The 13,593-nt window shown below is 42.9% G+C and overlaps 1 protein-coding gene across 4 annotated transcripts in view; it reads left to right on the forward strand.

The window, feature by feature from the left end:
* Positions 1 to 13,593, forward strand: part of acox3 (acyl-CoA oxidase 3, pristanoyl) — a 30,646-nt gene that overhangs the window by 661 nt on the left and 16,392 nt on the right. For 2 of the 4 annotated variants that reach the window (XM_020491257.2, XM_020491259.2), the window contains exons 2-13: positions 122 to 275; positions 441 to 674; positions 1,224 to 1,298; positions 1,658 to 1,747; positions 3,392 to 3,535; positions 3,713 to 3,801; positions 4,219 to 4,315; positions 5,998 to 6,180; positions 6,761 to 6,883; positions 6,986 to 7,106; positions 8,130 to 8,252; positions 8,546 to 8,659. In XM_020491257.2, the coding sequence (XP_020346846.1) occupies positions 122 to 275; positions 441 to 674; positions 1,224 to 1,298; positions 1,658 to 1,747; positions 3,392 to 3,535; positions 3,713 to 3,801; positions 4,219 to 4,315; positions 5,998 to 6,180; positions 6,761 to 6,883; positions 6,986 to 7,106; positions 8,130 to 8,252; positions 8,546 to 8,659 (1,547 nt within the window). Of the gene's footprint in view, positions 1 to 46; positions 276 to 440; positions 675 to 1,223; positions 1,299 to 1,657; positions 1,748 to 3,391; positions 3,536 to 3,712; positions 3,802 to 4,218; positions 4,316 to 5,997; positions 6,181 to 6,760; positions 6,884 to 6,985; positions 7,107 to 8,129; positions 8,253 to 8,545; positions 8,660 to 13,593 lie in introns of all 4 variants that reach the window. The other 2 variants (XM_020491258.2, XM_031832113.1) reach the window with 1 other exon arrangement.

Genomic DNA, 13,593 nt, shown 5'->3' on the forward strand with positions numbered 1-13,593 from the left:
ACTGCCATTGCGTGCTCTCTCTCTCTCTCTCTCTCTCTCTCTGCAGGTGCTGTTATCCAGCTAGCTAAGCATCTTGTTCTTTTCATTAAAGTGCCTTACATAATATAATGAGTGTCCACAGCTACACCAAGGCTAAGTACGACCGGAGTGACAAGATGGAGATGGGTCTGCCTGACTTCCCTAGTGGACCTCTGGACATATACAGGAAGAAAGCATCCTTCAACTGGAAAGAGATGGTCATGTTCCTTGAGGGAGAGGACATGCTAGCATTTAAGGTAGGCTTTGTAATTAGCATTAAGGGTAGGCCATGTCAGAGCCTTCTATTTGCAAATAGAAAGCTCTGGGCTATGTAAAGAAAATCTGACAAAGGAAACTGACTGTTGGACCTATTCTTAGAGGAATATCTTACACAAGTCACTTTATAATATTGTATTCCACAGCAACACGTGTTCCGGATGTTGGAGAATGATCCTATCTTCGCCCGGCAGCCCGGTGAGGACATGTCAACAGAGAGGATGCGTGAGGTCACTTTCAGACGGTGTAAACAGCTGTTCCGGTATGACTTCTTGACACGTGATGACATCGTGGCGAACCCGTGGAGGACGGTAGTGCTCAATGACTGTCTGGGCATGTACGATTGGTCATTGGGCGCCAAGTACTTCCTCAACAAAGGGGTGAGTTTAGATGGATGGAGGGAGAGAGAGTTAGATAGATAGTGCTCAAGAACTGTCTGGACATGTACAACTGGTTACTGGGGGTTAAGTTCTCCCTCAACAAAGGGGTGAGGGTTGTCAGTAGTTACGACCCTAAGTTTTGGTGTTTTATTAGGATCCCCCACTCTTCCTAGGGTGCACATGAAACATGTCTATTGATGTTCTGTATTATGTCAAGAACAGCTCAAGGACAGAACTACATCATTTTTTAAAAGGCACACGTAGCCTACTTATCGATACACACAAACTATCTAGGTCAAATAGGGAGAGACGTTGCGCCGTGAGGTGCTGCTTTACCTGTTTAAAAAAACAAACAGGTTTGCTGTTCATTTGAGCAATATGGAGTGGAGTTCCATGCATTAATGGCTCTATATAATACTGAATTTGTACTGGATTTGGGGACTGTGAAAGTGAGTTAACCCACTCACTTTGATGACCTCCCATACAAGTCTATCTATTGCCTCTAAGCCTTGACCTTTAGTCATATGCATGTTGCTGAATCTGTTTCAGATGTTTGGTGCGACTGTGGCCAACTCCGGATCCCAGAGACACAGCCAGTTTGTGCAGGATACAGAGGACATGATGGTAAACAATCATCAGCATTCACATGAATTGATATCTCCCTTTCAAATGTATTGGATTCAATGTAAACGCATCTTAAAAGTGATTTCATTGTTCTTTATAGTGGCAGGTTATTGCCTTTCAGTGTGTTATGTATGTATGCTCTTTGACCTCTATGCTGCTAGCTATGCATAGACTCTCACTAGAATGCTGTAACTAAAATACTACTTCTTACACAAATGGTTATTTAATAATTATACAACAGACCATTTCACTATTTCAAAAAACATGTATCCCAGTCACACAAAGCAGTTGAAATACAATGTAACTGTTGTGGTGTCCCACGTCCTAAGCTGCACCTGTTGTTGTTTGACTGTCCACAGACGTTTGGATGCTTTGCATTGACAGAGCTGAGCCATGGCAGCAATACCAGAGCTATGAGGACCACAGCCAAGTATGATCCCAGCACACAGGTGGCCTCTGACTCCATTAGAACCGTATTCTATACGGAATATTTAATTATTTCATCTGTAGATTTTGAATGTGTCAGTCTCCTTTTTTTATTTTAATGCCTTTTGCTTTGCTCAAAAAAATAAAGGGAACACTAAAATAACACATCCTAGATCTGAATGAATGAAATATTCTTATTAAATACTTTTTTCTTTACATAGTTGAATGTGCTGACAACAAAATCACACAAATTATCAATGGCAATCAAATTGATCAACCCATGGAGGTCTGGATTTGGAGTCACACTCAAAATTAAAGTGGAAAACCACACTACAGGCTGAACCATGTGTATGTGACAAATAAAATTTGATTTGATGGATTTGATTTGATCCAACTTTGCTGTAATGTCCTTAAAACAAGTCAAAATTAGGTTCAGTAGTGTGTGTGGCCTCCACGTGCCTGTATGACCTCCCTACAACGCCTGGGCATGCTCCTGATGAGGTGGCGGATGGTCTCCTGCGGGATCTCCTCCCAGACCTGGACTAAAGCATCCGCCAACTCCTGGACAGTCTGTGGTGCAGACATGATGTCCCAGATATGCTCAATTGGATTCAGGTCTGGGGAACGGGTGGGCCAGTCCATAGCATCAATGCCTTCCTCTTGCAGGAACTGCTGACACACTCCAGCCACATGAGGTCTAGCATTGTCTTGCATTAGGAGGAACCCAGGGCCAACCGCACCAGCATATGGTCTCACAAGGGGTCTGAGGATCTCATCTCGGTACCTAATGGCAGTCAGGCTACCTCTGGCGAGCACATGGCGGGCTGTGCGGCCCCCCCAAAGAAATGCCACCCCACACCATGACTGACCCACCGCCAAACCGGTCATGCTGGAGGATGTTGCAGGCAGCAGAACGTTCTCCACGTCGTCTCCAGACTCTGTCACGTCTGTCACATGTGCTCAGTGTGAACCTGCTTTCATCTGTGAAGAGCACAGGGCGCCAGTGGCGAATTTGAAAATCTTGCTGTTCTCTGGCAAATGCCAAACGTCCTGCACGGTGTTGGGCTGTAAGCACAACCCCCACCTGTGGATGTCGGGCCCTCATTACCACCCTCATGGAGTCTGTTTCTGACCGTTTGAGCAGACACATGCACATTTGTGGCCTGCTGGAGGTCATTTTGCAGGGCTCTGGCAGTGCTCCTCCTTGCACAAAGGCGCATCTCGCATTGATGTGCCATCCTGGATGAGCTGCACTACCTGAGCCACTTGTGTGGGTTGTAGACTCCGTCTCATGCTACCACTAGAGTGAAAGCACCGCCAGCATTCAGAAGTGACCAAAACATTAGCCAGGAAGCATAGGAACTGAGAAGTGGTCTGTGGTCCCCACCTGCAGAACCAATCCTTTATAGGGGGTGTCTTGCTAATTGCCTATAATTTCCACCTGTTGTCTATTCCATTTGCACAACAGCATGTGAAATTTATTGTCAATCAGTGTTGCTTCCTAAGTGGACAGTTTGATTTCACAGAAGTGTGATTGACTTGTAGTTACATTGTGTTGTTTAAGTGTTCCCTTTATTTTTTTGAGTAGTGTGTGTGTATATATATATATATATATATGTGTGTCTGTACTAAGAATACACTATACTCAAGTGAACTCTCTCTTTCAGGAGTTTGTGATCCATTCCCCTGATTTTGAGGCTGCCAAGTTCTGGGTGGGGAACCTGGGGAAGACGGCTACACACGCTGTGGTGTTCGCCCAGCTCTACACCCCCGACGGAGCCTGTCACGGCCTGCACTCCTTCATAGTTCAGGTACAGGGAGCTTATTTAAATGAACCTTTTGCATACATGTACTACTTTGTGTCCTCAGAGTTAGCAATCCTTTATGATTTTCCAAAAACAAATCTTACATTTTAAAACTAAAACATGCTTCTACTATCTTTGCTGGTGAAACTGTGATATTGTAACCTAAAATAATGTGTTTGACAGGTCAGAGATCCCAAGACTCTGCTGGCGATGCCAGGAGTAATTGTTGGAGATATGGGCAAGAAGCTCGGCCAGAATGGACTGGACAATGGGTAAGTTCAATACCATATGTTTTATTGTGAATTTAAACTATGCATTTCTCCTCATCACACCACTGCATTCTATGGCATTCAGTCAAAATAAGCACCAGTAACAATATTACTAAATAGAGAGTAATATTAATTGTGAACTTTGGTGGTGACACTTCGCAAGACCACCAGAGGGCAGTTGAATCCTACATTTCAATTACCCTAGAACTTCCACAATGTCCTATGGAACAGATGTTTCAACCATGAGAATGTTCTTTTTAATGAATGTTTTCATATTCTCTTCCAGGGTGTGCAGGACTTCTACAGTACCAGTGCTTAGAACTGGGCTGTACTGTATGCATCACCACACTAACTATGATTTGAAATATATTCCTAAGATAGACCTGCACAAAAGTCTGAGCCTTTTGTTTCCCGTACCAGGTTTGCTGTGTTTCACAATGTCCGAATCCCTCGGGAGAATATGCTGAATAAGACCGGTGATGTCACCCCTGAAGGACACTACGTCACACCTTTTAAGGTGAGGAAACACACGCATGAATAGCTTTTGTTCCTCTCTGGGAAAAAATATATAAGGAAGGAAGTAGAAATCACATTTTTACAACAAACTACGAGTACGACTATGATCAAATATATATATATTCTGTTCTTCTCCGGCTCAGAGAAAAATTGTTTGGCGTTGTAAAGTTCTAGCCCGGATTCCAACTCCAACCTTCTAAATAACTTGGCTAGACTCTACTCAGTCGTGACAGTGATGGGATGTCAAATTAAAACGTATATACAAACATTCTGGTTCGTAGTCTTCAGACAGCCACGCCTGATCTCACAGTAAGACTCTTTAATCTGTTTTTGTTTCAAACAAACATGGATGGGTTTGACGCGACACGTGAACGCGCACACACAAACATGGATGGGTTAGACAAACATGTCAAAAGAAAATACCAGGGCTCTCTGGGTTCTCTTGAATGATGGGAACTTGGTCTGAGGAGGCTTCTGAGGACATAACTTGGTCTAAGGAGGCTTCTGAGGACACAACTTGGTCTAAGGAGGCTTCTGAGGACACAACTTGGTCTAAGGAGGCTTCTGAGGACACAACTTGGTCTAAGGAGGCTTCTGAGGACACAACTTGGTCTAAGGAGGCTTCTGAGGACACAACTTGGTCTGGGGAGGCTTCTGAGGACACAACTTGGTCTGGGGAGGCTTCTGAGGACACAACTTGGTCTGGGGAGGCTTCTGAGGACACAACTTGGTCTGGGGAGGCTTCTGAGGACACAACTTGGTCTGGGGAGGCTTCTGAGGACACAACTTGGTCTGGGGAGGCTTCTGAGGACACAACTTGGTCTGGGGAGGCTTCTGAGGACACAACTTGGTCTGGGGAGGCTTCTGAGGACACAACTTGGTCTGGGGAGGCTTCTGAGGACACAACTTGGTCTGAGGAGGCTTCTGAGGACACAACTTGGTCTGAGGAGGCTTCTGAGGACACAACTTGGTCTGAGGAGGCTTCTGAGGACACAACTTGGTCTGAGGAGGCTTCTGAGGACACAACTTGGTCTGAGGAGGCTTCTGAGGACACAACTTGGTCTGAGGAAACAAATAATGACTCGGGGAGGAGGTAGGCCTTAATTGTTCTGTGGTTCGTTGCAGTTTCAAGTTTTATTAGTCATATGTATGGGATAGGCATGGTTCACATTGTTCAACGGAATGCTTACTTGCATGGTCCTTCTCGACAATGCAACAACAATAACACATAATAAAAGATAAGAATACAAACTTAAAGTAAACAGCTCAGTAGTATAGAATAAGCATTTAAGTATAATACAGGAGTTCGTATTGGATCCCCAGCAAGGCCCTGCATGCTGGTCAAAATTGGTACCTTTTTACTGCTGGTTTAATTGGTAATTATGAGCTGAAAGGAAGAAGGTGTGAGAAAGAAAGGGTGAGGGAAGGGTTGGAAAATGCTTCTGTACACATGAGAAATGTAAGGGGAGTTAATCATTTGATTTAGTCTTTGAGTGGGATTTCCCTCCAGAATCAGATTTTAAGTGAATACTTACTTAGAGTTTTACACTCTTGCATAAGCCCTATTTTTCAAAGTTTATTTAAGGGCTCCCAGAAATAAACTATGAAACTATAGAAAAACTGAATGTTAATATTCTAAAACTCAACGTTAATCCCTCCCTCCCTCCTCTCTCTGGCCCCCAGGACCCTAACAAGCGTTTCGGGGCTTCCCTGGGTGCCCTGTCGGGGGGCAGAGTCTCCATCTCCAGAATGGCTGTGGTCAACCTGAAGCTAGCCATGACTGTAGCTATCCGTTTTTCTGCCACCCGACACCAGTTTGGACCTAAAGACGACCAGGAGATTCCTGTCATAGAGTACCAGCTCCAGGTAATGTACAGTTATGGACCTTTCAGTTGGTTAGTTTGGTGGACATAGGTATAAGCCAATAGTTTCCCCCCATTCCTGAGGATATGTGTCCCTAATAATCATTCCATTGAAGGTTAAATACGTTTTCTGTGGACCCCAGTGGGGTATGCTACAAAGCAGGATCAATGAGTTAGCCAGCTAATTTGCCTAAATATCCAGAAATAACTTTTTTTAGAAAGATTTACTCAACAACTAAAAATACATGCGTTTAGCTTTCTTAATAAATCAGAAAATCGAAAGTTATTTAGTTTTTTAAAGGTACCCTGTTGTAGGCAGTTAGCCTTGTGGTTAAGAGCATTGGGCCAGTAACGGAAAGGTCGCTGGTTCGAATCCTACAGTCAACAAGGTGGAAAAATCTGCCGTTCTTGAGCAAAGCAATTAACACCCAACAATAACTGCTCCCCGGGCGCCAATGACGTTGATTAAGGCAGCACTCCACACCTCTCTTATTCAGATGTGTTGGGTTAAATGCGGAAGGCACATTTCGGTTTGAATGTATTCAATTGTGCAACTGACTCTGTATCCCTTTGTCTGGTTGCAGCAATGGCGTCTGATCCCTTACCTGGCGGCCGTGTACGCTCTGGACTACTTCTCTAAATCCATCTTCGGGAACTTTGTGGAGTTTCAGATCGGTATGATGATGAAGAACAATAGCGACAGACAGGTAAGGAAGGGATGGAGGGGGGGACCGAGATGGCGAGAGAGGGGTGAGTGAAAAAGACACACACACCCATAGTTAGTTCTGTGCGGTATGTGTTTTAACTAGGCGGAGCTGGGCAGAGAGATCCATGCCATCTCCTGCTCCAGTAAGCCCCTGGGGTCCTGGACGGCTCAGAGGGGTATCCAAGAGTGCCGTGAGGCCTGCGGAGGACACGGATACCTGGCCAGTAAGTCACACACATAATAATAATAAAACCCTAGCTCCAACCACAACCCTATCTTCATGTCCACATCCTAGTTCAACCCTAACCCCAGCCTCAACCCTAACTTCATGTCCACATCCTAGTTCAACCCTAACCCCAGCCTCAACCCTATCTTCATGTCCACATCCTAGTTCAACCCTAACCCCAGCCTCAACCCTAACTTCATGTCCACATCCTAGTTCAACCCTAACCCCAGCCTCAACCCTAACTTCATGTCCACATCCTAGTTCAACCCTAACCCCAGCCTCAACCCTAACTTCATGTCCACATCCTAGTTCAACCCTAACCCCAGCCTCAACCCTATCTTCATGTCCACATCCTAGTTCAACCCTAACCCCAGCCTCAACCCTAACTTCATGTCCACATCCTAGTTCAACCCTAACCCCAGCCTCAACCCTAACTTCATGTCCACATCCCAATTCAACCCTTGCCTCAACCACAACCCTAACTTCATGTCCGCATCCTAGTTCAACCCTAACCCCAGCCTCAACCCTAACTTCATGTCCACATCCTAGTTCAACCCTAACCCCAGCCTCAACCCTAACTTCATGTCCACATCCTAGTTCAACCCTAACCCCAGCCTCAACCCTAACTTCATGTCCACATCCTAGTTCAACCCTAACCCCAGCCTCAACCCTAACTTCATGTCCACATCCTAGTTCAACCCTAACCCCAGCCTCAACCCTAACTTCATGTCCACATCCTAGTTCAACCCTAACCCCAGCCTCAACCCTAACTTCATGTCCACATCCCAATTCAACCCTTGCCTCAACCACAACCCTAACTTCATGTCCGCATCCTAGTTCAACCCTAACCCCAGCCTCAACCCTAACTTCATGTCCGCATCCTAGTTCAACCCTAACCCCAGCCTCAACCCTAACTTCATGTCCACATCCCAATTCAACCCTTGCCTCAACCACAACCCTAACCCTAATCCACATCAAATCTGTCTCCTAATAATGATGCTGAATGTTGACTCCCTTGTAGTGAATCGTCTGGGGAGCATCAGGGATGACAACGACCCTAACTGTACATATGAGGGAGACAACAACGTGCTCCTGCAGCAGACCAGCAACTACCTCCTCAGCCAACTACACGCCAAACAACAAGGTTAGTATTAACACCAGGAACACTTTGTTTCATGGTCTGCTTCTAAATGCTTTATAAACCATTATGGAACTGCTTTGTATATCATTACATATCAGTTTCAGAGTAACTGTGAAATCCTAAAGACACTGGGCACATTATTTGTGTGCCATTAAAATATTTTGATTTTACGCATGAGATTGTAATGTTAACTGTTTGTCTCACTGTTTTATGTGCTGGTTTTGTAGATGGAGTGAGGATTGTGTCGCCATAAGCTGCTTATAAATGTCTTCTAAACTATTATTTGTTCGTTGTAGATGGAGTGAGGATTGAGTCTCCACTAGAGTCTGTCAACTTCCTGGAAGACTTTGACAGCATTCTGGAGACCAGGTTCACGGCAACGTCGATGGAGGAGTGCATGGACTCTGCAGGTAACAACACACACACACACTTGTCTCTACAGCTACAACACACACAACTCTCTCTAGTCACTACTCTGCTCCGTGCAGAAATTGCCCATGGCCAGTCAGTTATGTAACATGCCCAGTGTTGTTATACTACTGGAAAGCGCTGTACTGGAAAGCTATTTGTCATGATGCCAGAGATAACGCCCACTTTCCAGTTGTCACATCTGGTAGAAGGCAAGCGAAACCATACTGACCCTCTGAAGGACCCCCATTCCCCCGCCAGGGCAAGCTGCCCCTGGAAGTGCCTGTTTGAAGCCGTCACAAAATCCCCATCTTTTCTATTGTAATATAGCTCAACCATACCTTTTAATTATAGAGGGCTGGAACAAAATTATCTAAATTCAAAAAAGCAATCTAAACCAACGCAAATAGAACATGTTGAATCAAACACAGATACGTGCACACACACACCGGCTTCAGCTGTGTTTTGCATGCTGCTGTGTGACTGAATGAATGCCCTTCAGAGGTAAAAGCCGTCCAGACAGCCTCAATCTAAGAGGGGGAACAGATAATGTGAACCTTGGTTAAAGCCTCTTTCCTCATATGGCACACATATACATATATTCACAAACACACACATCTGCAAAACATCTGGTCCATTTATTCACATATACCACAGAGGGTGCCGCTGGTCTACGAGCGACCGAGGTCTACTCTGCCAGCTAATTGGCTGAATTGGAACGAGAAAGGGGGAAAATAAAGGCGGCCATTTTGTGTACCGGGTCGCTGTCTGTCACCATCGTACTGTTTGTGTTGCCACAGTGAAGGCCAAGCAAATGCGTCTGTCTCATAAGAAGGAGTAGGTGGAGTAACGTTCAAGACACGTGCTTCAGTTGCGTCCAACACTGTGTGAACTGAGTTGGTTGTTAACGCATGCTGGTGACTTACTGTCATTGTTATAGAGATGGTCATCTCGTCCTGTTATGATGGGATGTGCCGTTCGAATGCAGTCGCCCGACAACGGCACCACCACAGTGCTCCCTAAAGGAGTATCTCATTCTCATCACGTTGATGACCAACTTTTGTTCTTATTTTTCACCTTTTTGATATTTTTACTCCTTCAAAAGTGAATTATGTTAAACTTGAAAAATAAAGGTTCCGGTAAACTAACATCATCTGAACACTAAATCTTAAACTCTAAAGCTCCCCAATTAGGGCTGACCCCATGTAGGCTGTTGGTTAACCAAAATGTCTGTAGTCGAGCAGTGACAAAGAAAAATGTAATATGGTGTACAAGATGACACCTGTCTGATTCGTGCTGAGTGGACTGATCCATTGTGGAGGGTGTGGGGATGGCAGTCCATCAATCTATGACGTGCCATTGAAATTGTTCTTATGTAATATAACCATATACAATGGTGCAACACTAATAAAAATCATATTTAAAACAAATATGCTTTCTCCCTCCTTGGGTAGTGGTCGCTGTCCACGGTTCTGAAACACTGCGCTGTTGAATTGCCGTCTTTTTCTAGACCATGTTGTTATGGGCATAATAGCAAAGTTAACCAGAAATTGGTGTTGAGAACAATGCAGAAGCAGAATGAGGTGTGAAAACAGCCCTTGCCTTATTGTCTGAGAAAAGTGACAAAAGAGGAAACTTAATTAGGTCTATAATCAACAGCCTAACTGTTTAATGTGCCTGGCTTTATTAATCATCCATCTACAGAAATAAGGCAGATTCTGTTTCTGTAGCCTGTTTTTGAGTGTTTGTTCATTAGTCTAGTGATCCCGTTAGCACCAAACCTCATGCAGCGACATGTCAAGTAAACCCTTTAACACATTCTGCTGTTTTCAACCTGTGCTTTGCTGTAATGAGGTCTGTACCCTTTAAAAAAATAAATAATAATAACAGCCTCTGGTATTTTAGAATTTATTTAGTGCTTACACTGTTCCAAATAGTAACACTTTTTCTTGATCTCCCCTATTATTATTATTATTATTATTATTATTATTATTATTATTATTACAATTATTATGATCGTCGTTATAATAATAGGTCATGTCATTATCATTAGTAGGCTTAGTATAGCAGCCTTGTATTCCCACAATTGAGCTATAGGCCTTAGAGCACATCCTGTTTAGTCTTCATACCGTAATTTACATAGGCCTATATTTCAATACTTCTATAGGCTACTGTATCAATCAATCATTAATTCGTTCATGTCATCACACAGCACAGGAGTCACTCATGATTTTGAAATGCAGTCTGGCATTTTAGTTTTAAAATAAAGTGAGCCTAGAATAATTGGCTTAAACAATAAATAAACCGTTGCATTTCAGGAAATTTCATTCAAGAATGAATGCAACTGTTTTTAGCCTTTGCTGTAATAAGGGTTAACAAAAAATACCATTACAACAGACTCTCTGGTGTGCTTATACTTATACTATGTTTTGTGTTGTTTACATTGTTCCAAATGGTCAGAGAAATTCTATTGTAATCTATACAGCACCCGTTTGGCACACACAATATGCACACAGCGCTTGCTCCTTATCTTATTTTTCTTGATCTCCAGTATTTTCCATAACTAGTCACATTTATTCCACACATCTGACTTTATTTTTTACCTCCTGAGCAACCTGTAAATATTCCCCCTTTCGAGTGTATTTGTCACGTCCTCCATTTTGCTGTCACATGTGTTATGGTGTTCAGAGTTTGTTATAACCAGTTTATTGATGTGATCATGGTATGCTATAGGCACGGTCTGCCCATTCTTTAGGCACGATTAGGCGGCCGCCTATGGCAGAAAATGAATTAGGAAGGCATTCTCTGAGCTAAACTGACCAAAACGCACCTCCAACAACAACACACAAAACCTCACATAATTCTGCCAAAAAACCAATGGCAATTTCTCTCATCCTGGGGCATATGGGCTTTTTAGGTGAGCGCTGATGTCGCCCTTTGATAAGCAGGGCCCACTTTGTGAAAGGCAGGGGCCAAAAATATTTTTCTAGTCCATTCTCAGCGCATCTCTCCAGGGTGCTGTTCGACAAAAACAACTCTGCAGCGCTCCACCGATGTTCAGTCCAAAAAAAAAACAACTCCTATAAATCATGCAGCAGATAGCGTATGTGGCCTTTCTGTAACCTACAGGCTGGAGATAAAATGTGTGACAATGTAATGAGACCGGACACTTTTTACATCATGCAGGTTTCTCCGATCAAATAGCCTAACATAAATGGCGCTCAATCAAATACAAAATGAGCTGTCATGTTATCAAAGCAACATATTCTAAAACAGGACAGACCGGTCAAAGTAGTCTGGACAATATGGAATGGACAATCACAATTGTTGTCCAGGAGTTTCAACCCATTGTCATGATCATTGGTTTCAAGTTTGTGTCCGCCGATTTATTGACAAAATGATCATAGTGAAAAATAAAATACTTAAGCATTTCCAGCTGTGTAAACACATTGCAAATAGTCTCACGATAACTCCTGATAAAGTTGGCCAGCTGATATTCAAAGTTTAAATAGCAAAATTGATATGTCACAGGAATCAGGAAGCCAATGCAATGGCCTGTTTTACAAACGGTGGGCCTACCACATGGATGGGCATGGTAGGCTACACCCTAGTACGCACGAGCCAATTAATTTTTTTGTGTGTGTTTTACAAATGGTAGGCTTACCACATAGAAGGGCATTCTTAAAATTGTATTTCAATCAACACTGTAGGCTACACCTTAGTAATCACGGACCGACGTCTTTTTTCGGTGCAGTACCGGACTGGCCTTGATTTGCACAACCAAAGACGATGGTTTTTGGTCTGGTTCATACCAAATCTGAACCAATCGTAGACGTTATGTTTGGTTCAGACTTGATTCGGCCTAGACCAGCCTTGATTTGGTCCAAACATAGACTTCTATAAATGACTTATTTTCAACTTTCATTCAGAACCAAAAAATGAGCCTGATTTCAACATCAGGAAAATACGCATCTTTCCAAATATGCCTGTCGGTGCTCTGGAAAATATATATTTGAACCCTTTAACACACGATCACATATTTGTGATCCTTGTTGAATGGTCCTTTCAGCACACCGTTACATTTTTTTATTTTTATTCCCCATTTATTATTCAAAATACAAATCAACAATTTACATTGTCACATCATACAAAACGGAACACAGCTATTAACAAGAAAATACAAAAACATATATATTTAAAACAAAATTATAATAATAATTTAAATTCTAGTGCAATTATATTTGTGATGAACAGTAGCAACAGAAGTATGACGCAACAAATGTGTCTTAACAGCATTGTCTGAAAAGCATCTAAACAATGTTTTGTACTGATGGTAAATAAAGGACTTCATAACTGTATCCCTAAATTTCACCTTTTATTGTAAAAGATAAATGTGAACTTCATCATCCAAACATCACACAGAATACATCTACAGCCAAACTCATTCCACAAACCCTGTCTAAATAACAAAAAACACAAGTTAGTGAACAAACAGCTAGACTGTTTACAATGTACCCCATCTCTGGTGAGCACTAGGGAGAAATGTAAAATTGATTAGAAAAGAGCTTAGTTGACACGTATCTAACAGCAGCTAAATTCTTTATGGTGTCAGGCATGTTCGTTTATGTAAGACGAGCAAAAACTCCCTAATCCCAGAATGCCATTCACTATAAGACGCAAATAAACAAAGTCAAAGATGGCTGCGCCTGAAATATTAACTTAGTTTGGCCAATTTTCGGCATATTACAACTCTTCGATGTACGCGTTAGTGTATACAAGAACCGGATCACATGACTTGACAAGTCGTTTACCGTTTTTTGACAAATTACAAAGCAAATAAAATGTTATCACCTCCTCGAGAATCGACCCAAATTCCAACTGTAGCGCGAACACTAAACAGGGATGAAACCATTTCAGGGGGGTTTGTGTGGGGGTT

Source organism: Oncorhynchus kisutch, linkage group LG9 (genome assembly GCF_002021735.2).
Source record: "Oncorhynchus kisutch isolate 150728-3 linkage group LG9, Okis_V2, whole genome shotgun sequence".
In the NCBI taxonomy this organism is placed as follows: Eukaryota; Metazoa; Chordata; class Actinopteri; order Salmoniformes; family Salmonidae; genus Oncorhynchus; species Oncorhynchus kisutch.